The sequence below is a fragment of the Austrofundulus limnaeus genome, unplaced genomic scaffold (genome assembly GCF_001266775.1).
Source record: "Austrofundulus limnaeus strain Quisiro unplaced genomic scaffold, Austrofundulus_limnaeus-1.0 Scaffold2, whole genome shotgun sequence".
NCBI classification, from domain to species: domain Eukaryota; kingdom Metazoa; phylum Chordata; class Actinopteri; order Cyprinodontiformes; family Rivulidae; genus Austrofundulus; species Austrofundulus limnaeus.
Window position 1 is genome coordinate 6,441,856 of NW_013952404.1, and position 25,793 is coordinate 6,467,648.

Here is a 25,793-nt window from a genome sequence, read left to right on the forward strand (position 1 = left end):
GGGGTAGTGGAACTAGAAGAACAAAAGCTGCTGGGACAGGAGAGGAAAGCCATGGGACGCAGAAATGACTCCTGGCTCACAGAGAAGATTGGCGTGTCTGYAGTTAAACCTTTGTAAAGCACCAGAGAAAGCAGCTGGACCTCCATCTCCAGAACCACTGCGCCTGACATCAAACCCTCCACAGTTTGCTCTGCCGCTCCAGCCTGTGCACCAAAGTCACATTTATCGAGAACTCCAACTTAGTAGATAAAAAGAAATCTGTCAGGTTACAGCAGGAAACTCGGTTATTTTCTTTAGCTAGTTAGTCAGATAACAGTCAAATAAATTTATACATAAATAAACAGTTTGACTGATAATTGGTTTGAGACTGAACATGTCATTTAAACCATTACTTTTGGCTCTTTGTTATATCAGTATGTTATAGTTTTATCATCATGCTCATTAAGCAAAATCTGTTTACCTTTGGAAATAGCTAAAGTGACAGAAAACTGGTCAACATTATTCATGGAAAAAAGTGTGGGATCAAAAAGTCAGGCAGTTTAAGTATTTGCACGTATTTATGCTGAGATTTGTTGGGTGAAGTCTGCAGAAAACTGTTTTGTTTACATTAAGTGTGGACCCACATTTCTGGATTGCGTATCAACATATCTTGSAAACTACTGAAGTAAACTCTAAAAACTAAACGTTTGACACAGTTCAGGATGACTTTTTTATGTTTAACTATTTTAATGGATGTTCCTCATTTTGGTGTGGACCAGCGCTGGTGTCAAGCCAGGCGAGTGTTTTGTCAACCRCATGTGGGGCATGTCTGACTTTTACTGTTTTTAAAATGGCATGGCCTAGTTGTGGTACTGGTCTATGCAAGATCCATATTTGGGGCACTGAAGGGCCGTCATTCTTTGGGGAATTTGGCAGGTGCATTGTGTGGGCCAGACAAATTTTGCTACTTGAGTGTTTATGACGCATGTTTTGGTCATGACCAAAGCCACTTTGTCTGTGTCATTTTTTTATTTCACTTGCTCATTTTAAAGTTTCCAGCTGTATGTAAATTACTTCAATATAGTTCAGAAACGTGTGAAAATAAAAATCAAATGAGACTTACATTTATTATTTTAAATGGGAGAATATTTTTTAAATTCCATGAACTCACTGTAACATTCTGCTCAGGGTCACAGATGTCTCTGTCTTTGCCTGAAAAGCATAAAAGTGCAAAAGTTAAATTTCAAGATAAATTTGTCTAAATGGTTAAAAGAATGATGTGTAACTGTAAATATACAGAGGCCTCACATACTAGACTGAAGGTGCCGTACTCGGCCCTCAGCAGGTGGGTCAGCAGACCTGACAGGTTGGTTTGGTCCCCCCAGCTCCAGCGGGCAGTGTTGAGGTAGGATGAGATGGGGAGGTAAACGTACGGCAGAAACCCAGCGACAAAACACAAACCCAATGACACAAGGCCACGAAACGAGAGCTCCTGTTTAAAATGCACAGCAAAGACACTCTGGGTTATTCTGCTCTTTGAAACAGATTTTCAATGAAGATTCAAAATGCTATACTGACTGCTCATCAGTTAAATACTTCAAATTAACAGAAGCTTAACTTGTTAGCTTTCATTTTTACCTGCTCCTTCTTCAAAAACTTTAATTGTAGCGAGAAAATATCCTCTTTCATGTTGTTCAGTTATGATAAATTGCTTGCATTTACATATTTTGTATGGATTCAGAGACATATGAAAAGCCTACAGGCTTACCTTTAGAGCATAAAGCTGGTAAAGGACCCAGGGAGCGATGATCAACACATACAGAACCAGGGTGTGCTGATTACAGAGCCCMATGCCACAACAAAACGCTCCCCAACGTGCTGTCTGAAAGTGACAGTCACCACAGTGAGTCTTATATCTAACGAGGACGGTCTGCGTGTTGAGATGTGTTGTTACCTTCCTCCTTTGAGTGGAGCTCTCAGCACAGTGAAAACTGGCGGTCAGGAAGAAGAGAAGACCAACAAAAAGGTTGTTGAGGGTGAAGACCTCCGCCACCATCGACCACTGCCAGCTCAGTCTGGAAACGGCAAACAGCCCTGCGGCCAAGACCGCACCGGGTCCAGGAGCTGTTACCCTGAAAGAATGGAGGAAAAGAACCAGAATTAGAGTCAGAATCAGAATCAAGAATCAGAATCAGAATCAAGAGTCAGAATCAGAATAAAGAGTCAGAATCAGAATCAAGAGTCAGAATCAGAATAAAGAGTCAGAATCAGAATCAAGAGTCAGAATCAGAATAAAGAGTCAGAATCAGAATCACTGCAACGGTTCAAGTAAAACTAATTAGAGAATAAAAAATAAGCACACTAGAACTAAATAAAATATAAACACTTCGAAGGAAAACAAAATAAACACACTTATGAACATGTACACAGTATAAAGTAAAATAAAATTACAAACAATATATTAGTAGTATGATTAGGCAAGGGCATAGCTTTAGGTCTACCACGGGGGGATTATGTTCTCTGTCTATTTATTGCTTTACTGAATCATTTACTTTTGTAAAATGATTCAGGATATTTTGGGGTTAAAATACATTGTAATGCTTTAAATGTGCTTTACTTAACTTTCCTGTTTCCTTTGACTATGCACCTTTTCTGTTACATGTCAGTTCAACAATTAAGAAAAGGCTTGCTTTATTTTTCAATTATTCCAACAGTAAAAAATATTGAACGATTTTAGGATGTATTATACAACACGTCTAAATTTCTCAATTTTCCGAGAGTATGTATTTACCTGGTGCACTACAATTTGGCTTGGAAAAATTACAACAAATACAGCAATTATGCTTAAACGTACATGTATGACACTGTAATTTATTTAATCGGGTCAAAGTTTCTTAAAGACAACAAGAGAGTTGCAGCTGTGTACTTAACCAGTTAATTTATATTTTGTTAGAGCAAATTGTGTAATTTTATTGAGGGGGTTATATTGACTGGATCAAATTATTGGGGGGGTCATAACCCCCCCACCCCCCCACAAATTACGCCCATGTTTGGTGAAAAAAAAATTGCACATAGTTGAAAAAGTGCCACACACGATATTGGATAAAAAATGTCCCATAAAGATGGGTGATTATAATAATTATTATTATAATTAGTAGTAGTAGTAGTGGAATTTTTGTTGTTGTTGTTGTTGTTGTCATTGGTAGTAGCAACAGTAGAGACTTCATAAAAATGTATGCCAACACCATTGGTGGAAAAACATTTTTTAATTAATGACACTATTTTCAAGTTTTCAAACAAAAAAAATGTAATATTAGTAATGTTACTAGATTTGTGACTTTATTTAAGTTTCTACAGCTGATTAACTTTTGGAGTCAACCCAATTCAAGAAGGCTGCCACAGCTGATTATTGTTAGTCAAAAAAAAAAAAAAAACGGCTATAGCTCAGCCAGTTTTACAGATATTGAGCTAAAATTTGATGTGGTCGTAGCTGGGTCTTTATTTAAAAAGTCCGTAGTACTCTTCAGTATGTGACTACTTTTTAAAACTTCAAAGTCATCTTCAAAAGTGAAAACTCACCTGAGAAGACAAGCAAGTTATTAGTGTTTTATCTTTTAAGAGAAACCTCATTTTTGCAATTTCAGTATAAAAAGATCCAATATGTTTTGCACTTAAATGATAATACTTTATTTATTTTAATTTGAACTTGCAACGTYAAAAGAAATTCAACACAACCGCGTTAGCACTATCACAGAATATATTTAAAAAATTAAGCTAAAAAAATACAGATACTTCCCTCCGAATAATTTGGGAACCCAATATAATCGTCATTCTGCTTGGGTTTCTTCTTGAACAAGACCTTGAAAAACACTCTCAGTGATTTGGAGGTAATTCACATATCATGAGAGCTCGGTGGTACCACAGTGGCAGAGATAGCGCTTCATCCTCAGCCTTTTAAATATAATGTGTGCACAAAAGTTTTCTCYTTTTTTTTCCTCCCCTCTCCTCCTCTCCTGTACTGTTTCCATCTCCTTTGCGGTAATTGAAGCAAACTTGGGGATAATCTGTCATACGCTAAGACCCACCACTTACTAAAAAACGAGAGGTGGGGGGAGAGGAGGGGAGGTGGGAAGGGGGGGTTAAAAGAAAAATAGTGCAGAAAAGTGAGACAGCACGCGGGATGTAGGATGAAATGCAGAAATTGAAAGGAAAAAAAGTTTGTAAAGAGAGAAAAAAAGGGGGGAAAGGGAGAAAAGGGAAGGGGGGGAAAAAAGCAACCCMAGTCCCCAGCATGCTGGCTCTGAAATATGAGCAGGCTCGACAATTAGGGAAGTCAGGCAGTATGGCCCTTTCCACCATTGTGTGGAGTGGCTTAGAGTCCTCATCAGCCTATCAGCTAACTGACAGGCAGAGAGCTGCTCTATTCAGCACTGCAGATACAAGCTGCAGGCCAAACGGCTGCCAGGTCCCTTATGACCCCACAATCCCTTGCCGGTGACAGCTTCAAGCTCCATAGCAAATTAGGCGCTCTCACATTACAATCGCAGAAGACAGATTCCATTAACGGTATCTGAAATTGAGTAGAGAGCAGGCCCGTTATCAGACCTGACTCATAAGCACCGCCATTAATCACAAGGCATGATACCATTTATACATTTCCAGCTCTCTGCCTGCCGCTGTGATAGTCAGCCACAAAAGGCCTGATGAGACTTAGGCTAGGGGAACAATGGAGCTTTCTGAGGAAAGCGCGGTAAATCAGAAAAAAAAGGGAAAAGGAAGAGCGAGAGAAGGGTAGAAGAAAAAAAACTCTAGCCTGCTGACTACTTCCCTTTTTTTTCTTGGGCTTTCTCTCTCCCACCCCTTTCCCCCCCCCCCTTCAGTGTTCTCTGTAAAGTGGTGAATGAGGCTGTACTGTATATGTGAGAGTGTGTGCACTTAAATGAGGGGGTGGGGCGTCGAGCAGAGGGTCTTAATAAGAGATAGCAGCGCCTTTCTTGCTGCACCGCTCCAGGAATTAGTTGTAACTTGCAGGAAGGATGAAGGAGGGCGGCTGTGTTAGGGAGGGGAGCAGATGGGGGACTTTTGTTGAGGTGCAGAGACCTCCCGCACCCAGAATTTTACCTCACTGCATGACAATTAACCCACGGCTCTTGCACTTAGCAGGGGGGCTAGTTTGGGGGTAGGATAGGGTGCAGAACAGTCACGGGGGGTCCACCAATGTGGTTATTACACAAAGTGCGCTTCTGAAGCTCGTCTGATAGCCACGTTTTTCAAAGACACACACACACACACACACACACACACACACACACACACACACACACACACACACACACACACTCGTGTTTCTTTCTTCTCTCTGAGGGCCTGACAAATCTCTCTGTTAGAGCATGTCAGTCAGCTGAGCCCAGCCATGTGTGGCTACAGAGCAGCCTGTAAATGACCCGTCTGTCTGCACAGGACCACCTGGGTCCCAGTCAGCCTCTCCACGGCTCAGTCTCCAGGCTGGCTCCTCTCATATTTAAATAAAAATAATTAAATAAATAAAAGACAGGCAGGACCCACTCTGACACCTGTGTGGCCGTGTTCCCCGTCATCACGACTCGGTGCCGAGCAGGACGCCGCCGCCGTGCCGAAGCGTCGTGGGCTCGGTGACAACGGGCTGCTTGAGACGTCTCACAGGAGAATGACACGGCTGACAGCTAAACTATTCTCCCCCTGAACCGCTCTGCCCTGCCAAAACGCCTGCGTCATCCCTTGGGTAATTAACCGAGTGACAAATATTAAAGCTCAGAATAAAGCTCGGGAAAAATAAAAGCGATTAAAAAGGTAAATTAGCCCAGCATAAAAAGACGTGAGTAAACCTTTAAAAACAAACAAATGAATGGAAGAAGAAAGATCAAATAAACATATTAAATAAATGAAAAGGCTTAGCGTTGAAACAGTTGAGCAAAGATCTTGAGCAGGATGTGGAGCTCAGAGTATGTGCTGTAAATGACTCTCAGCTACTACTACACCAGATTTGAGCAGTGAATCTGCAGAGCAGACTGGATTATAGCCATTTGTGTTTTCCACAGTMAGCTGGCTGTGGCGGCCATCTTGAAAAGGGTTGATTTGAAAAATGAATCAGTTTTTAAGGTACATCCAATGATTTTTTTTCTTAAAGTTTCATTAAAATTTATGAGCTATTTAGCTAACAGACAAACAAGAGGTAACTCTAAATAGATGATGGCCATTTTTATATTTCTAAAGGTCAGTTGTCTGGTGTGGCCATCTTGAACAGGGCTGAACCCAAAGGTTAGTCAGTTATAGGTGAAAATTAAAGTATATCCTTTCTGCAGGTTTCAATAAAATTCTCTCAGCGGTTCATGAGCTACAGCTAACAGACAAACAGAAGTAACTACAGATGGATGATGCAAAATTTTTAACCGTTTTGTCAACAATAGTAGCTCTCAGAATGTGTTGTAGATCAGTCTCAGTTACGACCACGCCAATTTGTAGGTGGATGTCTGAAAAACTGACTGAGTTAGGCTCATTTTTATGTTTCTGAAGGTCAGTTAGCGGCCATCTTGAACAGGGTTAAATCCAAAGGTTAATCAGTTGTAGGTTACAATAAAAAAATATTATTTTTTTTAAGTTTCAATAAAATTCATCCAGTGGTTCATAAGATATTTTGCTAACTAGTGATGTCAAAAGTATTCACATTCATTACTCAAGGGTTTAAAAAGGTTTTAAAACACTTCTTAAAATGTTGGAGTATCAACTCAAGCTTTTTACTCAAATAAAAGTGTAAAAGTACTGGTTTTAAAACTATTTAAAGTAGGAAATGTAAGGGGAAAAATAACATTAGGTTAAAAGCTTAGACCGCACCACCTCCCCAAAAATCACTTTTCTAAAGGCCATGATGAGTATAGAGTTATAATATTAATGTTAAAACATTTAGCATGCACTAACTTGTTTCAGATGCTTATATCTCTGCTTCACACAAGCTTACATTTGTCTGATATGTTCTGCTGGGTAGTGACATGATTTGTGTCATGTACAGGTGTTCTGGATCACATAAAACCATTACGATGTCAGAATGCTTTATATTTATACTTTTCATCCAACTACAAATAATTACACTTTATCCTTTAGGCACCATACGTATATCTGGATAGATTAGTTGTTTTTTTAATGACAAGATGGAATAAAAACAAGCCAAAGTGAAATAGAAATTGCATTTTTTAAAAAGTACAGAGAATAAAAAATACAGAAAATCTAAGAAGTAATAGTAAAAAGTATACTAAAAGATAATTACTCCAGTGAAGTAAAGCAACAAAGTATTTGTACTTCATTACTTGACATCTCTGTTGCTGACTAACAGACTCAGGTAAAAACTTTATTGTCTGCATCCGCCTCTTGGTGATGGGAGATAATAAAAAGACGCTCAGTCCTCTTCAAGGACGAAACAATCTCTGTACATTCAGTTTGAAGCAACAAATAAAACCTGCCTCGTTCAGCTCAGCTCTGTAACGTGTGCCGGAGCGAAGCCAGCGTCAGAGTGAGCTAAATGACGGCACACAAAAAGCCGACAGCAGCTCGCTGTGCTGAACGAGGCTTTACAATGGAGCTGGCGAAGGGAGCCACTGTCACACACCACCCAGGGGAGCAGACAATACCACAGCTGTGCTGCTGCAGATCAGAGCTGCTCCGCTGGTTCGGGGGCCAGCGCTGGAAAGGAATCACACATTCCTGAAGAGGGTAGAAAGCCCGAGCGAGGAGGAGGAGGAGGGCCGCACAGGCCRAGGCGGAGGTTTCCAGCTGGCCCTCGCTCACACCCCTGGGCTCCCCCTCTGGCCAGGACACCAGCCAGGGTACTTAGCAGCTATTATAAGAGGGGTAATGTAGTGCTTTGAAGTTTCAAAGCCAAGCAGAAATTGATATACAAACATTAAAATGATAATGCATGTCAGGAAATCAAAGACTGAATCAAACACTACAGAGGGTCAGCTCCTTGATATACAGCTTTGACTGAGCAGCGTGACTAAATGACTAATTGTTTCATGAATATATAATCTTTGCACTCAAACAGTTCAATTTTCTCATCAAATGAGTCAAAAGAGCCAGATAAAGTGTTGTATTTTTCCTAAAAAAAGACCCAAATTAAACCAGAGGGTCTCTGTGATCTTAAAGGCTTTAAGGGACTCGTTAAAAAGTATGAAATCAACCCTAAAAATGTTATCCTGACCTACATCAAATAGTGCTGTTTGAAAGAGTTATACTGATATGCAGTTCTGAAATGCAGGTACACACTCAATGTAAACAAAGCATATTTATCTGTGCACTTTACTTAATAAATCTGAACATAAAAAATGTACTAATACATCAACATGTCAGTTTTAAATGCCTTTTATGTCTTTACCACCAACAAAATATCATTATCAATATGTTTCATAACTATTTCACTTTAATTCTTTTCATAACTTACTTTTAAAACTGTATATTTGGACATTTCAGCCAATTTCAGCCTCATTCAGTGTGCAGATATGAGGCTGTCTGTTTCCACTCAGAGGAAATAACTATTTAAAAAAAAAAGGTCCTGGGTTGCCGCTCAAACACCCCTCCTTTCAGGAGAAGCGCTCCAGTGCTACAAGTGCGTGTAAAATTAATCACCACAATTCTGCTCAAACAATACAGCCACTGACATGACAATTTCTCCCAGAATGTCATCTTAATCTCCACCCCACACACACAAAAATTACAGGAAGAGGGGGGAAAAAAAGAACAATTTACACAACCCCCACTATGTTTATGCAAGTCCCTGAATGCCATTTTTATTGCCGCTTTCTCCAACAAAGTCATTAGGCATAGACCAGTGATACGTAAATGTTGCTGTATAGATTCCATTAACTAATTCTGGCTGAATTGTAATTGCTGAGTCTGATCTGTCTCTGTGCCTGGTGCCTTATTAGGACTGCCTGTGGTGGGTGAGGAATGTAATATTGACGTCCGAGACAGACACAATCTCAGGCCCACGGGCGAAGGGAATATTAAACTGGTACTGCATTCTGCTGTCTATCTATTCCTCCTCCTCCTCCTCCTCCTCCTACCCCACTCCTTCCTCGCTATCCCCATCCCGTAGCCAGTAATGAGGAAATAACATCTTCATTAGACATCTGTTTAACTGTATTAGAAGATGAGTCCTGGGGGAACCATTGGTCATGCTGGGGATGAGGAGAGTAAAGGGGCTCTGTTGGACGACAATGTGACGCCTGAGATACTGTAGAGAAGGAACAAAAGAACAAGACAAACTCAAAACCACAGAAATAAAGCCTGACTGATGAGTGATGAGCTGGAATTTGCTGAAGTGAGTAGTTAAAGCGAAAAGGAGAAAAACACGGGTTAAAAGCTAGAGGGAGCAACATGCTAGCTAAAAGTAGCAAAAAAGTTAACTAAAAACTACAGGTCATAATAGGTAGCTAAAACGAAACGTAGCAAAATGCTAACAAAATGCAAATCAACAGCTAAAAAAACACTAGCTAAAACTGTAAGTAGCAAAAAGGTAGAAAGAAGACAAATAACTATAAAAGCCAAAAGTAACAAAATGGTAACTACAGACTAAAAATAGCTAAAAGTTAAATATAGCAAAAGAGTACTTAAATCCATAATCATCTATGTGCTACCTAAAAGCTAAAGGTAGGAAAAAAGGCTAGCTAAAAGCTGAAGTTGCAAAAAAGTACCTAAAAGGCCAAAATACCTACAGGCCAATCAAAAGCTAAAAGTAGAGAAAAAATTGCTAAAAACAAAAAGAAGTAAAATTATACTCAAATGTGGCAATACACTAGCTAAGCTTTAAAATCAGCAAAAAAACTAGCTAAAAGCTAAAAGTTGCAAAAAAGCTATCTAAAAGCTAAAATTAGCAAAAGGCTAGCTAAAATCTTAAAGTAGCAAAAAGCTAGCTAAAAGATAACAGTAGCAAAAGAGTACATAAAGACAAAAATAGCTATAAGCTAACTAAGAGCTAAAGGCAGGAAAACGGTTAGGTAAAAGCTAAAGTCGCAAAATAGTACCTAAAAGCCAAAAATAACTACAGGCTAATTAAAAGATAAAAGTTGCAAAATAATTGCTTAAAACTAAAAGAAGTAAAACACTGGGTAAATTTTAAAAGCACCAAAGGGCTAGCTAAAACCTAAAAGTAGCAAAAAGCTAGTTAAAAGCTAAAAGTAGCATAAGTGACAAAAAATAGAACATGAAGATGCTGATTTTAAAGAGAAATGTTTTAAAATGAATTAAAAAGATCTCAATGTGTTTCCGTGGGAAAATATTTTAAAATATTTTCTGAAAAGTTACAAAATATATTAATATACAAATTCAAAATATACAAAATAAATTTTATGAAAAGTCACAAAAAACAAAAATCATAGCACCCATCTCCTGACTGAGCTGAACTTTTTATACACTGTATGAATGGCTAAAACTGTAAAAAGTGTGCAGTTAGAGTCCATAATATCTGGCAAAAATTTAAACAAACACAAAAAACAGTGTGAATCCACACTTTTGTTTTCTGCGGCTCTCTGGTGTTTCTTAAGATGATTTTTTATCACAGCAGATGTGGCGTAGAGGGGTATCTAAATCACCTACAGTGAGAGGTGCAAACAAAATAACTGTTCTGTGGTTTCTGGTGGGACGACACGACAAACGACGGCAGAAACAGCCGCTCGCTGCTCCTGACATGACCCCGACAGGATACACCTTCCTCTTGTGGAAAAAAAAAAACAGGCCACCTGAGCGAGGAAACAATGCGCCATCATGACCATATGGTGGAGATCCTTATAAGGAGCTGGAGATGGCGGCAGGCCCACCCTCCTGTCCGCTGAGGTATCAGCTGTCCCACATGGGCCAGCTCTTGGCGAAGAAACCTCTCACAGGTGTGCACTTTTCTGTCACCAAAGAAAAGTGAAGCTTCCGCAGGCTTGTTATGCAATCGTGTGATCAAACCAAAAGTGCTGATGACTGCAAGGSCGCCTTTTTTTCCCTTCTTCTTTTTATTTTTTTTTTCTTTCCTGATGCGATGGCTGTCAGCGCTCTTAATGCGCCTGCTCCTGGTTTCTCAGGATAAGCTCAGAAACGAAGAGAGATTCCTCTCAGGTAGCAGAGATTCAGAGCAGCTTTAGCAGATAAACTGTGAAATGAGAGCGAGCGGAAATATGGAGCTGTCTGGATTATCCAGCTATGACGGGTGCATTCCTCCAGAATCTCACGGGCTGAGACCTGTGGCATTTCAAACCAGCCGAATATTCCTTTCCTTGAACCTTCGAGTGCAATCAATAGTGATTATTGTTACGTCCGGCAYCCTCAAAGGCTTGTCAGGCCGCAGTGTGGAAACAGAAAAAGACATGCAATTTGGCCATCAAACCGCACGATCGAGCCAAGAGAGCTGTAATTGACAAATCAAAGGGAAGGCTGAAATGCTACGTTTAAACTTATGCGAGAGAGAGAGAAGTGGCTTCCGAGCCTATCAACTTACATTCCCCCACATTAAACACGGCAATCTGGCCGACTAATTTAAACTGATACATCAAAGGCTTGCCATGTTGGGCATTTTCCAGACGAATTTCAAGGTCTTACAATTTATCATTTAGGCGAACACTGACTACAAGCACCCCGCATTAACTTTAATTTATATTTCCATCTAAAAATAATGAAACAACAAAAACATTTAATTATGAAGGGGAATAGATCTGAGCAGATGAAGAACTGCATAAAGGGCCACAAAATGATCCAAATAACATCTCCGAACTTAATTAAAGGCCCAACATTTCTTGAAGGAATGCATATTGCCCGTTGCCTTTCATGCCAGAGTTTTAGACTAAGATCATCTGATGTTGAAAAATGACAGAGTTGTGGCTGTTTTGGACAAAACTTGAAAATAAATGTTGAATGAGCTGTTATTGCTTAGAGTAAGTTTTGTAAATGACTGTCAGCTACTATTACACCAAATTTTAGCTCAAAAATATTTAAAATGCCCAAACTATAGCCATTTTTGTGTTTTCTAAAGTCAGCTGGCTGTGGCAGCCATCTTGAATTAAGCTTAGTCCAAATGTTATTCAGATGAAGTCGTCCATCCATTGATTACTTCCTGAAAGTTTCATTAAAATCCATTCTATGGTTCATGAGATATTTTGCTAACAGACAGACAAATCAGAGTGTGTGTTTGAGATGACTCTCAGATTCTACTGCACCACATTTTAGCTTGTGTGGTGTAACAGTGTGCTCTGGCTCATGTTCTTACTATTCCATCAAACTCTGCTGGGTGGAGCTCCTCATAATGACTGTTTATGTGGCTATAATCCACAAGTGGTAAATCCTCAGAGATTATGACAAGGCTGAAGTTAACAGGCACACTGGAGGCCAAATATCACCCAGACAGGAAATAAATAAATGTCTGGCCAAGAGCTGAGATCAATCCTTTAAATGATTACTTGCTCATTTGGTGAAACAGGATTTGAGTGACTGCAGGGACTAAAAATCTAAAAAAAAATAAAGTTCAAAACTCCTTCTTTTAATAAAAATGATTCGATCTATTTCTGTGGACTTGATGTTTCTGCCTCGTCTCCGCACCAACGCCTCCACAAACACCTACATGTTAGTGTGAACCACTGCTTCASTGTGGGTCTGCCAAATCAAACAGCAGGAGAAATTACATCATACTCAACAATTCCTGTTCCAGACATATAAAGCTAAACGTTTAGAATAAAACCGTTCTGGCATGCATAAACTCAGACAAAAAGCTCGAACGTGCACACTAAGCTTCCACCAACCAAAGGGTAATGGAAGGGTTTCCCACAAACACTCAGACAAAGCCTGAATGTACAAAATATTCCTTACATGATGGGGTCAGCGGCGGGGAAAGACCGCAGGCTGCTGGATGGTAATACAGAGACCGTGAACTGCGCTCACGACTGAGTGAAGGGGTAAGGGAGGAGCTGAGGCAGAGACCCAGGAGGCAAGAGGAGGAGGAGGAGGGGGGAGGGAGATTAGAAATCGTGCCATGTCAGGATTGGGAGCACACTGGGCAGCAGGGGGGCAGGAGAACAGGGACATCAGGGCGGGGGGCTGCGGGGAACGATAATTGTGATATACATACACATACACGCCTGCTCGCGACGGGTGGCTGATGGGTAAATAAGCAGGGAAGGACGGTGGGAGGGAGGGAGGGTGGCTGGGTTCAGCTCCTGAATTCTGAACAGAGGATCAGGGACACCACCGCTTGTCAGTCAGGACCAAAAACTGTAACTCTCTGTTACGGACAGAATCAAGATGCAAAAAAAAAGAAAATAAATAAAAATGTTTGAATTCCCTTTCCTCTCAAAAATATATTATTGTATGTATGTATTTAACTGACAGGTTCCCTTAAACAACAAAATGTCTCCATAACTAAAATGTTACTTTGGAGCTTCTGCTTTACAGGTCAAATTTACTCAAAAAAATCACTAAAATCACCCCTGGATTTGGTTTGAATTCCCCCCTGTTGTAACTCCACAAGCCCCTCTTTCACGTTTTTTCTGAAGTGTGTCACAGATCAACTCCTTTTGACAAAAGAAACAAATCATTTCTTACCTGCAGACAGTTAAGCAGAGGCAGCCACAGGCTGCAGCCCCCAGAAGGCTGCTCATCAGGTTCACACTGTGGGCTGGTGAGGAGGAGGGCAGTAAACACATGGACAAGCGAGCCAGGAGAGTGAAAAGTGGATATCCTGGAGGATGAGCTACCTAGAAAACACAACAACAAGAAAGATCAGCTCCAGAAACATTACTCAAGAAATATTTTTGCATAAACATACCCAACAATAAAACAGACATTGCTTCAATTAGTTTGTGTTTAAAATGACAACGTAATGCAGAGGTGAAAAAGTATATACATAGACAGCATATATTTTAAAACCTCATTTCTGAAAAAGTAGTTTTGTTGTGTAAAATGTACTTTTACAGAACTGTAAATTATTTTTGTCTTCCATACTAAAGAGGAAGAGAGACCAAATGGCCTGTTATCAGCATGCAGTTCAAAAGCCTGCCTCTCTAATGGTATGGAGGTGCATCAGTACCTATGGCATGGCTAAATTACACATCTGTAAAGGCCTCATCAATGAAGGAAAGCAAATACAGGGTTTAGAACAACATGTGCTTTTATCCTGCAAAAGAAATGCATTAAAGAAGAATTAGAACTAGAATCCTACATCAGACAAAAATAGGAAAAGAAGTTCCTCCAAAAACAGGGGCGGAGCTAGACTTTTTTGCAAGGGGTGGCACAGCATTGGCCAAGATTTGAAAATTTCAAGATGCTAGCCAACTAATTCCAAATGGTTTTAAATCAGCTGTTCTAAGAAATATTGAGTTGAAATGATGTGTGATCAGAGCTATAAATGATTAAAAAATGGGCTAAATGCTAGTCATAATTTATTATAATTAAAGGGATCCCTGATTAGTTATAACATTAGTCTTTATTTGATAAATCTTTACTCTAACTGTAAAATAAAGACTGTAAAAATACTGTAGGCTGTTTAGCTTTGTAAAATTTGAAAAATATATTTTTACACAGACGGAGCCATTTATTTACACACAAAGCATTCTGGGTAAATGATGACGTGGATAGGTCCTCGGTGTGAGCGAGCTATGTCCACCCTGAAGGTTAATCTTGGACAATATCTGATGATTGTCTCTTTTAAATGAAACCAGAGAGCGTTGACAGAGAGGAGAAGGCAGAAATGACTCAGCTTGTAACTGAAAATGTGGATGGAGGACAACAGAGCTGCTTCATGGAAGAAGAACCTCAGCTTAGCCTGTTAGCCTTCGCACCAGCGCAAACGCTATATTGCCTTATATGCATTAGCTCAGTGCTAGCACAACAAACAAGCTAAAATGAGGTCCTCCATCCATATTTTCAGTTGCAGGCTGAGTCATTTTTGTGTTCCCCTCTCTGTCATGTGGATGGAGGACCTCAGTGACGAGAGGAGAATGTGTAGCTCTGAGCTAAAACATATATATGGTGATAGCATCAGGGCTAACGCTAAAACTAACAGGCTAAGCTGAGATTCTTCTTCCATGAAGCAGCTCTGTTGTCCTCCATCCATATTTTCAGTTCCAGGCTGAGTCATTTCTAYCTTCTCCTCTCTGTCAACTCTCTCTGGTTTCATTTAAAAGAGTCGATCATCAGATATTGTCCAAGATTAACCTTCAGGGTAGATATAGCTCGCTAGCAGCCTCACACCGAGGACCTATCCATGTCATCATTTACCCAGAATGCTTTGCGTGCAAATAAAATGGCCCCATCCGTGTAATATATTTTTAAACTATAATTTTAAAAATGATAAAAACTGAACATCCTACAGTATTTTTACAGTCTTTATTTTACAGTTAAATGTATGTTTATCAAATAAAGTCTAATGTTACAACTAATCATGGATCCCTTTAATATAATTTAGCCATTTTTAAACATACAAAGTTAAAAATTAGTGTAGAAGTAGCCAAAAACAATCTTGACTAAATTCTAAATGCTAACCAAGTTTACAAGAGGCCCCCACAGCTACCTTTATAAAGCTTTAATTCAACCATTTTAAGACTCAYTGAGATGAAATTTGTTGTGGAGTAGCTAAGATTGTTTACATGGCGATTACCGATGCTAATCCCAACTTGAGCTAACCACTAATGTTAATGTTAGTTTTACTATAATAATTCAACCCTTTTTATTATACACAGTAATATCAGAGAACAACATTTAACAAAATCTACATGCAAATACAAAATCCAAGATCCCTACTTGGGGTGGCCAATCAGGTGCAAGGAGGTGGTACTTGTCACCCCAGCCACCCCTCTGGCTCCGCCCCTGTCCAAAAACTCCAGAAACTGTTCTTCTTCATCTTTAGATTTACAGACTGTTGTTAAAAGAAGAGGGGATACCTAACTTTGATAAACATGGCCCTGTCTTAACATTTTTTTAATTTTAAAACTGATAGATTTACTGTAAATGAAATATGAGTTTAAGAGACCTGCAAAGCAGTGAATTCAGCTTTTTTTTTTTCACATTCCACTCTAGAAAAGTCAAGCAAGCTGTATTTTTTCTACAACCCTTCTCTTTTTCTCCTGTCCTCTTCTCACTTCTTTTCCTATGGCCTCTACCCAAGGACAATGCAGCTCCCTAGAGCCCGAGGCAAAGCACGTGGTGCTCACCAGCCTCAGTCCCCAAACCACCTCGGAGCCACGGTCGCTCTCGCCTGGGGGATCTCGGCAATCACAGCAATTAGCCGCTAAGTCTCCTCCAACCCAGATAAGGGCTCAGTCATTAAACACAGGCTCATTCCCTGGCACTGATAACAAGAGGCGTGCAGACAGAAAGGAAAGGGGCAGCTCTTTAAATGAGCACAGAGCTGAAAGGTGAAGAAGTGAGTGGCTCACCGGTCACCTTAAACATGTCAAAGTTTCTACTCAGAAATTCAAAACAAACGAAACAAGTGGGGAGGTGGTGCTGGAAAACAAACAAGAAAAACAGCGGTGGCAAAGGCGAGAGGTAAATAAGAGWATTTCAGGAGATAATTTGTCAAACTTTTAGACAGGTAGGTAACCATTTATAAATATTTCAAAGGGGAGGTCCCCAGCTGAAAGACAGCTGAGGGATGAAGGCCACATGGAGCAGAGAGAGGCAGAACTCTGGAGCTCTGGGGATGAGAAAGGGGGGCCAGCTGCCTGGGGCACAGGGATGGCCTGTGAGGCCCTGGGGGAGGCCTGAGAGTCAGACAGGCAGGCCACACGGACWGCAGCACTAACTGCAGGATTACTGGCATAGTGACACCGACACAGCCTCCCTAAAAGGATCACAGCAGCGTAATAAACTTTATTAAATAATAAAACTTATTATAACTGTTAACCCGATTTAGTTCATTCTTTGCGGCTTACACACACACACAAAAAAGAGGGGTGGATATAATAAGCCTTATACCGTACATAAGGCAAAGCCTACAAAAGCCATTGCCTTACCATTGACTTTAATTGGATTTGAAAAACGGGTTGCAAATTATAGCATTCTCTACTTGCAACTTAGTAAAATAAGTGTATAGAAAAGAAGGGGAAAAAACCTGTGGACTGAAAGTAAATTAATCTGCTTTCTGCCCATGCTTAATTAAACTTCCTTAATGCTTATAAGAGTTAATGAGTGAATTGATTAAACAATGCAGCTAATACTCACCCCCAGCTCACATGCAGTGGTGATCAGCTCTCCTGTGGAAGGGAATAGGGGAGGAAATTAATGTAAACCCAATAATTATTATTAAGAGACAAGTCTGCTCCCAAAGTTTTCCCAAATCAAATACTTGCACTGGGGTTTTGCATTAATTTGCCAGGATCAAAACCTGCAAATCTTCCCAGTGTGACATTTCCTAAGCAGCACGCTCATTCTCTTCATCTTTCGCTTCTCCCATGGTGCCTCCCCTCCCTTCCCCGACACACACACACACACACACACACAGATATAAACACACAAATCGTGAGGCTGCCTCTCCAACGCTCTGTCACACAAAGACACACATATGCTGATCTGAGAATAATGCTTCCACTCCCATCCTCCCCATGCATCAGGGTCCTTTCCTTYCCTCTTTCTTCTGCCGTTCTGTGAGCCTCTCTGCAGCTCCCACACTCCCAGTGTCTTAGTGTCTCCTTTAGTCCGTTGGGCACGAACAGAAAAGGCTTCGTTGGTGACAGACACAGAATGAGGTAAGCTGTAAAAAATAAAAGCCAGCTGCACAGTTTTCTGACAAGCTCTGTGCGAGGCACCGCACTAAGTGAAAAGAAAACCCCTGAAAGCTATTTGAGGAAGCTTTAATGTATCTGGGCACAAACCCATTTGTGCCAGAATACACCCAAAGCGTTTCAAATTATACTGATTTCTCACCCAATGTTTGCATCTTCCACTCATGGAAATTGAAATTTGGTTCAGATTAAATGACATTGATAAACGCTGGGGATCAGACAGCTCCCTCTACTGGTTCGTTTTAAGTACATCTAGTAAAAAGGTTTTTTTTTTAAGTTAATTACTTTACAGGAGGAATGGCAGGACTTCCATTAAATGAGGACGCTGACTAATAAAAAAGAATAGACTCATATTTGTTTCAAAAGCATACCGGTTAAAAGGTCATGGTTTTGCACTTCACTCATTCGTGGAAAATGAAATATTAAAAATAGCATCAGCTGGTTAGTTTCAACCCGAGCAGCTGTAACTTTTTACATAACACAAAGTAAACAACACSGTCCACAGCAAACAACCATTATAGAACAGAATGGCTGAATTTCAGATGGCACTGGCTGCCTCACATGTTTTGCAACCTTGCTGATACAGTGAATTACGATGCCTAAAATGCYGCCACACGAGGAGCCCAAACTCTTATCAGTCTAATGGACCATGAAGTCAGAACTCCTCCACCTGCACAGCTTAAATGTTTTCACAGCTCCATTTCACCTGGCATGAGCCGCCAGCTAAATGCCATCATTCTACATCACACTTTCTTGTCCTTCATCAGTTTCTCAATTTCACTCATTTTCCCTCAGTAGTGGCACACTTTTACCCCCATTCAGCACAGAAACTAGGACTAAGCCAAAAACATTCATCTCGGTGCCACAGAGATGCAGCTCTGCAGCCCCAGTACTAAAAAAGGGAAAAATATTGACTCTACGGGGAAGCGGCATGGATGCCAAGAGTCTTTGTGATTGTGGAGCATGGGCACCCACATCAGTCTTCCCATAATCCCCGTCATTTCCACACTTCACATTCCTAGACAACAGCGTACCCGCGGGGCTGCGCTCAAGCCTCTCCAGGGCACATCACACCTAAAGAGATTAGGACACAGAGACGGAGACCTGGAGAATTCAGACGGGTGTTCAGCTGGCACTATCAGAGCGGGCATCCTGCACCGTCCCTAAACACTGTAGAGAGAGGGCTGGCCAGTTCTTTTTTTTTTCCAGAGACCCCACTAGACAGCAGCACAACCAACGGGGCTGCTCAGCACTCCAGTTGCCTGCTCTTTCCTCGGCTTGTTTACCGTTTATCTGGCCGAGCCCGTTTTTTTTAACGCTTTCATGCTACAAAGTGCATTCGCTTTTTCAGCTTGAAAGCCTGAGCTGTGCAAACATAACAAGCGGAGCCTTCATGTCATCAAGTCCATTTACAAGTCTGTAACCTTATCATCTCTAAAAGAATTTGTGCAAGACATTCTCTTCAAACCTGTATTTTGCAAATGTTAGACAACACAAGGTCCTGAGCAAAATGTACAAAAAAAACTATTAATGAATTTAAAACAATCTAACAAAGCAATGTTAAATTGGTGTGAATAATCTTTCATTTATTCACTCTGTTCAGTTCTGCTCAGGTCACCCTGTAGGGAGAAGTCTAAAATGACCAACAAAGATGGCGTCAAGACCCATCTCGAGTCCGCCATCCCTGATGAGCAGATGTCCTGGATGGTTTTGGACGAACTAACCTCCTGTTGTTTACACACACAATCTTAAACAGCACCGAGACAAATAAAAAAAAAGTCCGGCTACAAGACACGACAGTGCGTGCTGACGATCCGCCCGCAGCTGTGGAGACACACCTACACCTGAGCAGAACCGAACAGACCAGAACCGAACAGAATGAGACTTGACAATGACATGAATGCAGCTCTTTGATGGGCGGCGGGTGCTGCTGTGAGCTGGTCCCAAAGCACCAACAGGTGGCTCAGTCCTCACACAGCATCGCTCCCAGCTGCAGGCAGATGTTGATCAGACGCTGCTGCTGATTGATCCATGATGTGATGTAAATRTAACATTTTATATGGGTAAAATTAATCCCTGCAATAAAATTACTTAGTTTTTTTTTGTCACCTTTATGGTGGATTGCAGCCACTCTATTACATTACAGAAAGGAAGTTTCACTGACGTGAAACATAAATCTGTCGGTCCGTGCTTGATTACTCTGGTTGGTACCTGGATGTGTGACACAAAAATCTGAATTTTGGAACTGAAATTGAATCATAGAACTGAAAGTGAAAGTAATCCAACTGGATTTTTAATAGAACAAAATACTGTTTCAAAGCAAACTAATCCAGATTCAAAACTTAAAATTTAGATTAAAACTATTAAATTCAGTTTCAATTGAATGAAATTCATTTTCAAACCAATGCATTCAATTTCAAATTATGCACTTACAGATTCAATCAGAGCAATTCAAATTCAGTTTCTGCTGGAACACGTTTATTATCTGCTACATGTATATATTTACAAAAAAAATTCAAGCCAAAATTATTTTTTGGCTTTTTTTTTTTTTTTTAAATAAACACAGATTTATGCTGGACTTTAATTTAAAATTCACGATTCACACTGAAGAAATTTTGTAAMTGATTAATTGAATATTAGATTCAGTTTTGTATTTTATACTTTCTGATCWTTTCAGTCTGWAAGGTTGAAGCTGACAAAGAGTTGGTGTGTTATCATGTGTTCTTTCTCTTAGCCTAAACAAAACTGAGTGACGTTCTGACGTCTGACGTAAAAGGTAACACCTCCTGGGGTGTAACCAGGAAGGGATGAACATTATAAGCTAAATTCATTATTATAGTAGAAAGAAGTTGTCAGTGTTTTGCAGAGTGTCTGCTCAGAGCAGAGCTCCCGTGTTTGTTTTGATTCGGCCCAAGGTTGTACGCTGAGGCCTGTGCTGCTGAGACCTGAATGAACCTGATTGGAGTCAGGAGATTGAAAATAAAGTTTTAAAGAAGAAATCCAACTGAATCCTGTTTATTCGGACATACAATTTGGAACAACGCATATTTTTCTTACAACTTTATAAATTACTAGATTACTCTTCATCCAGTTATTCCTCTCCCTGGATAACTACTCTCCAGCACCACGGACAGCGGCAGTGGTCCTGCGGCAGCGCCACACGCGTGTTTACCAGGTGCCATATGATTGGCTATTCGACAACACAACAAAGTCACGTGACCAGTTAAAAACCTGGTTAGCATGTTAGCACCAACCTGAGTCTCCGCCGGGAACAGTCCTCTGCACACAGGGCACATACAGCGCCATAACGCAGCCGACGACGGTTCCAGTCAGTATCCAGCTTCTGCTGTGCTCCGACAACATTTCTATCCGCTACAATACAACATAAAAGAAAATTTCCGGTAAAATGTCGCTTACTTAGCTTAAGGTAGCGTGCCATGTTCATATATCTGTCGCTGGCGTTAAAGAAAACAGTGAGCCATTTATAACTTTAAATGTTTGAATAACAGAGCTTGAATTAAGGTAAAATCATACCAAGTAAAATGTTTGCAGTTTTACTTTTGTAAGCTGGAGATTTGGCTAAATTCGTGCGGTTTTGTTGCCAGGAAATWGCTTCAGAGGAACCGCGCTGCAGCGTAAATCTCGCGATATTACCGGAAGGAGGCGCGTTATTTGGATGGTCCTGTAATGCTGAAGAAATTAGGCTTTCTGTACATATTTTAGTAAGTGGATAATAGGTATTTCCGTCTCAAACGTAGTTCCTATTCAAATACAGTGTTATAAATTCAATAACCCTCAAATAATTATTAATATAATTAAATAGTGTTTATTTGCAGACAAAGGATGATCACTGAAATTCAGCTGGATATCAAATATACATACTTTTGGTGCTTATTTGTTTCAACCATATTTTATWAACATTAAGATGATACACTACAATACAGCAAGTAATTGTCTTTCAGTCTACACCATTCATCATTTAATGAACTGAGTAAATAAAACTTTAAAGTTCAGTTCCACTACAGGTTGATTGCAATTACTTTGTAACTATTTTTGTAAATGTGTCTAAAGTTTTCAACTACATTTTGATATACTCAAAACATATAAACACGAAATTTTGTGTTATTAAAAAAACTCAAAATTAAATAAACACATTAGCGTTTAATTTCAAATTTCTATATTGATTTTTACATTTACAAAATACTCAAAACTGTTGTTTTATGAACTGTTATTGTTTATCTGTGGCTGTACCAAATACAACCAATATTACCTAATTTATTACTTTAAAAAATCTCATTGTAGTCATTGCAGCCCTCAAAAATCTACCTTTTAAAATCTTTACTTCATTTTAAAAAACAGTTGTCCTACAAGCTGTTAGTTTGTTGTGAAGATAAGTGTGTGATTATACCTGAAACAAGATACATGAACTCATGAATGTCTCACAAGTGTCCAAATTTCACAGGTCGAGAGGTGACGGCGCTAAAGAAATTGCCCCATTGAACTGATAATAATCCCAGCCCGTCACAAATGAGTCTGATCCCTTGGTATATTGAGCCTTTGGCGAGTTGGAGTGGTGTCAGCACCTAACCAACTCTCCGATGGCTCTCTAATCCTTGTCTTCCTCTCACCACCACCCTCTCTTGTCTAATCAGTCCTGAACACACACGTAACACTCACACCCGTCTGACACGCAGAAAACCAAGAGTACTCACCCTTCCTCACACGGGAGGGGGGGCTCAGCCTTCTTTTCAGTGTGATGTCACTGCTAATCCCAGCTCGGTTATCCGCCGGGCTGCAGCGCTGGCAGAGGGATGTCGGGAAGAGATGGGAAGTAATATTTTTTATATTTTTTTCAGGGGGGTCGGAAGGGTGAATGCAGGAGGGGGGTTAATCGAGCACATCATAAAGTCTCCTCTCTTAAACTCCCATTTTCATTCCCTAACACAGAACTGTACGGTGTGTGTATAAATGCTCAATAGAGTGTTAATATAAAGTGGAACCCTGATAGGACAGATAAAACAGAGCACTGTCACAGAGGCCTGTGGCTCCTATTCAAGGCACAGAGGAATCATTAGAGCCCAATGGATTAATCACATCCTCCACACCGCCCCCTCCACCCCCCTCTGCATCCACAGTGCCTTTTTTTTATTGACAGCTTGTCCAAAGTGGAAACAAAATAACCCACACGGTTAGAACCCTCATTCCATAAGGCACCACACTATTAACAAACATTAGCTGACTGTAATAGCAGCGGCATTAAATTCATTATCTTTTTGCGATTGTGTGTGAGGTGTGTGATAATGTATGTGTGTGTTTGCATGGCAGCGAGTGTGATTAGAGATTTTTTAATGTTCCAGCTCTGGGGATTTGTTGCATAAGATAAGAAAAAGGGCATTAATGTCGAATTGGGATGGTCCAATGGAGCAAAACTGCTGTGGGAAATGTTCACGTGTCGCCTTTGTTGGGATCTTTGCACACGAACAACAGACACATTGTCTCATATTTATGTTGCAAGTGTTTTATAGCTCAGCGCCTTTAGAAAAGAATCAGCAGAGCGATGCATAAGCAAATGGCTTACGAGAAAACCCGAGTAAAAAAAAGAAATTCCCATGTATTTGATTTCTGTATTTTCCTCACTCACCACATATCTGTTTTAATCTTACCTTAAGCATCCTTGAAATGAGGTGTAATCCAGTTAAGCCCTTTTTTGAATCTGTTTCGGAGCCACATTACTCCCATTTGTCGCCCCATAAACAATTTCTGATAAACAGCTGCACACTGACAAAGTCCACAAGCCAAAATGTACATAGTGTGCACATTAAAAGATTAACACTCTGCAGTATTCATGACACACACACGCACACAAAAAAAAAATCCACATTTGGCTGACTTTTCACTGAGTTAAAATCAATCAAAGCGACACCAAAAAATGATAAGATTTGCAAAAGAAGGACTTTTGGAGCTCTGACTGAAAGTTGTTTAATTTCTCAAACATTTAGAGTTTATTTCCTAAACTCGTTGCTTTAAATGTCCTGCAGAAAACTGTCTGTTACAAGAATCAGAGCGGATTATTAAATCAGAATCAAACATAGCCTAAATTTCTCAAAATGCTGACTTTTAATAATAATTCAGGTCAGTGCAGTTTTATAAAATGCATTTTATCAGCCAACAGATCAGATACCCCATCAGCTCCAAACTTATTTGTTTTTTAAGACATAGGCGCTGTAGGAAGCTTTAAAAAGGAGTTGCATCAGCAGATTTCATTTTAAATTAAATGAACCGTAAATAAAGTCTATTTTGAATTTAAGTTCACAAGTTCAGGACTTAATTTAAAAGTGAAAGCCGGATAATTCTTCAAATTTGCATTTTAAAATGACCCAAATAAATGAAACTCAATTTCAGAGCAACCAATCTCTTTTATCATTTTATTCACACCTCAAAAATGTCTTAAAAAGTCAAATCCGCGAGTCTTGGGCTTGTGCTAAATTCTCAATTTGACAACTCTTGTGTATTTATATTTCTACATTTAGGAGGTTTTGTCATCTTTGGATCCTTTTTTGCAATTGTTTGATTTAAACGTTAAATAAAACAATCCTTGTGTTATTGTCATGGAAAACGTGCACGCAGAGAGGCCTTGAGTGAGTGAATAAGTCTTCAGACAGATTAATTCTCCTCTGTGTTCGTGTTCTCATCACAAGAAGCAGCGGATTCAAACACACGTAATAACAGGGCTGACTGCTGTTCCTTTGTAACGTGTGGCTACCTAAATGATCCTAAATAAGATAGATGACAAGGATATGGCAAATCATAATCGGCGGCTTGCACAATGGAACATAATAGTCTGCGGAGAACAAGGGACAACACACAGCGCTCACGTCTCCGTGGCCCGGAGCAGCACACCTAGTCGAGAGCAATTAAAATGAGAGGATTCAATTTTGTCAAACACCAGGAACCGCAGATAAATCGTGTATCTCATTTTCCAGCAAAGGACACTCCCTCACATCGGTGCWATCATGTTCGTTACGGTGTTTTTTAAGACACAGCTGGCTATAAAGTTGGTGAACCCCCGCCCCTTCTTTTTTTTCTCTCAAATCAGGCTAATTCCAAGCATTTCAGTGTGATGGTGGAAGAGCTGGGTAAGGCTGGAAATATATATATATATTTGCCAGAGCAGAAAGCAGGAGGGGAGCAATGCTTTACGTCTCTGCATGGTTTCCATGTGGGAGCAATCCACTTACTTCAACTGATAAAGATTTAATTAACACAAGACTCTGCAATTACTCCTTAATTAAAGTCATTTGGCCCCTTGTTTGGATGAGTAGGCAAGACGCCACGTGCACCTCTAGAAGAGCAGTAAAAGGGGGGAAATGAGGTGCTCACGTTCATGTCTGATTTTAATGCTTATTTTCCAAACCTCGTCTCATCGTGTCCTAATGAAATATCTGTGAGAGCTCCTCTTAGGCTAGTGTTTGCCTTTTGTTTGAAAACTTGTTTGTTGTTTATTTGGAGAGCTGGAGTATTGTGTGACACATGGAATGGTAAATGACACCACTAACTTYGARTGCTCTTGTTCTACAGAGATAGAAYGAAAAGGTTGGTTTAAGTTTARGTTGTTAACTCAAAGCCAAAACACCAGGAAACGTGTTAAAATGTAATAAAAATTTTCAAAGTGACGACTATACAAGTTGGAAACGGGGAAATTACCAGCGTGGTCAGAAATTTGCCTTTTAGAGGTGGCTGTTYCATTTGCATGGAGATGATATACAAATTAAATTTAAGAGAAATTCTGGCTGTCCTTTCTGATGCAACCTGGACTTGAACCTGGAGCTACAGCTCTCTATAATTTACAGTATTTATTATTGCACATCTAAACATATATCAACCTTCAATAAGGCCCAGCCACCTGYGGCATTTGAATGTAGTGTTGTACCAAACGATTATTTTCTAATCGGTTAATCTAACGGATTATTTTTTTCGATTAATCGATTATTCTAACAACAAATCTAAAAGTTATTCTGATGTGAGTGCACTGGA

The 25,793-nt window shown here is 40.0% G+C and overlaps 1 protein-coding gene across 1 annotated transcript in view; it reads right to left on the reverse strand.

The window, feature by feature from the left end:
- The window catches only part of tmem260 (transmembrane protein 260), a 35,053-nt gene extending 13,655 nt beyond the window's left edge, over window positions 1-21,398 (reverse strand). Inside the window, exons 1-8 of the mRNA XM_014013187.1 lie at window positions 21,294-21,398; window positions 21,014-21,131; window positions 17,200-17,231; window positions 13,582-13,733; window positions 1,934-2,111; window positions 1,748-1,861; window positions 1,292-1,471; window positions 1,151-1,191 (exon numbers count right to left, since the gene is read on the reverse strand). Of these exons, the coding sequence (XP_013868641.1) occupies window positions 1,151-1,191; window positions 1,292-1,471; window positions 1,748-1,861; window positions 1,934-2,111; window positions 13,582-13,733; window positions 17,200-17,231; window positions 21,014-21,122 (806 nt within the window). The 5' untranslated portion in view covers window positions 21,123-21,131; window positions 21,294-21,398. The remainder of the gene's footprint in view (window positions 1-1,150; window positions 1,192-1,291; window positions 1,472-1,747; window positions 1,862-1,933; window positions 2,112-13,581; window positions 13,734-17,199; window positions 17,232-21,013; window positions 21,132-21,293) is intronic.
- Window positions 21,399-25,793: the final 4,395 nt, after the last annotated feature.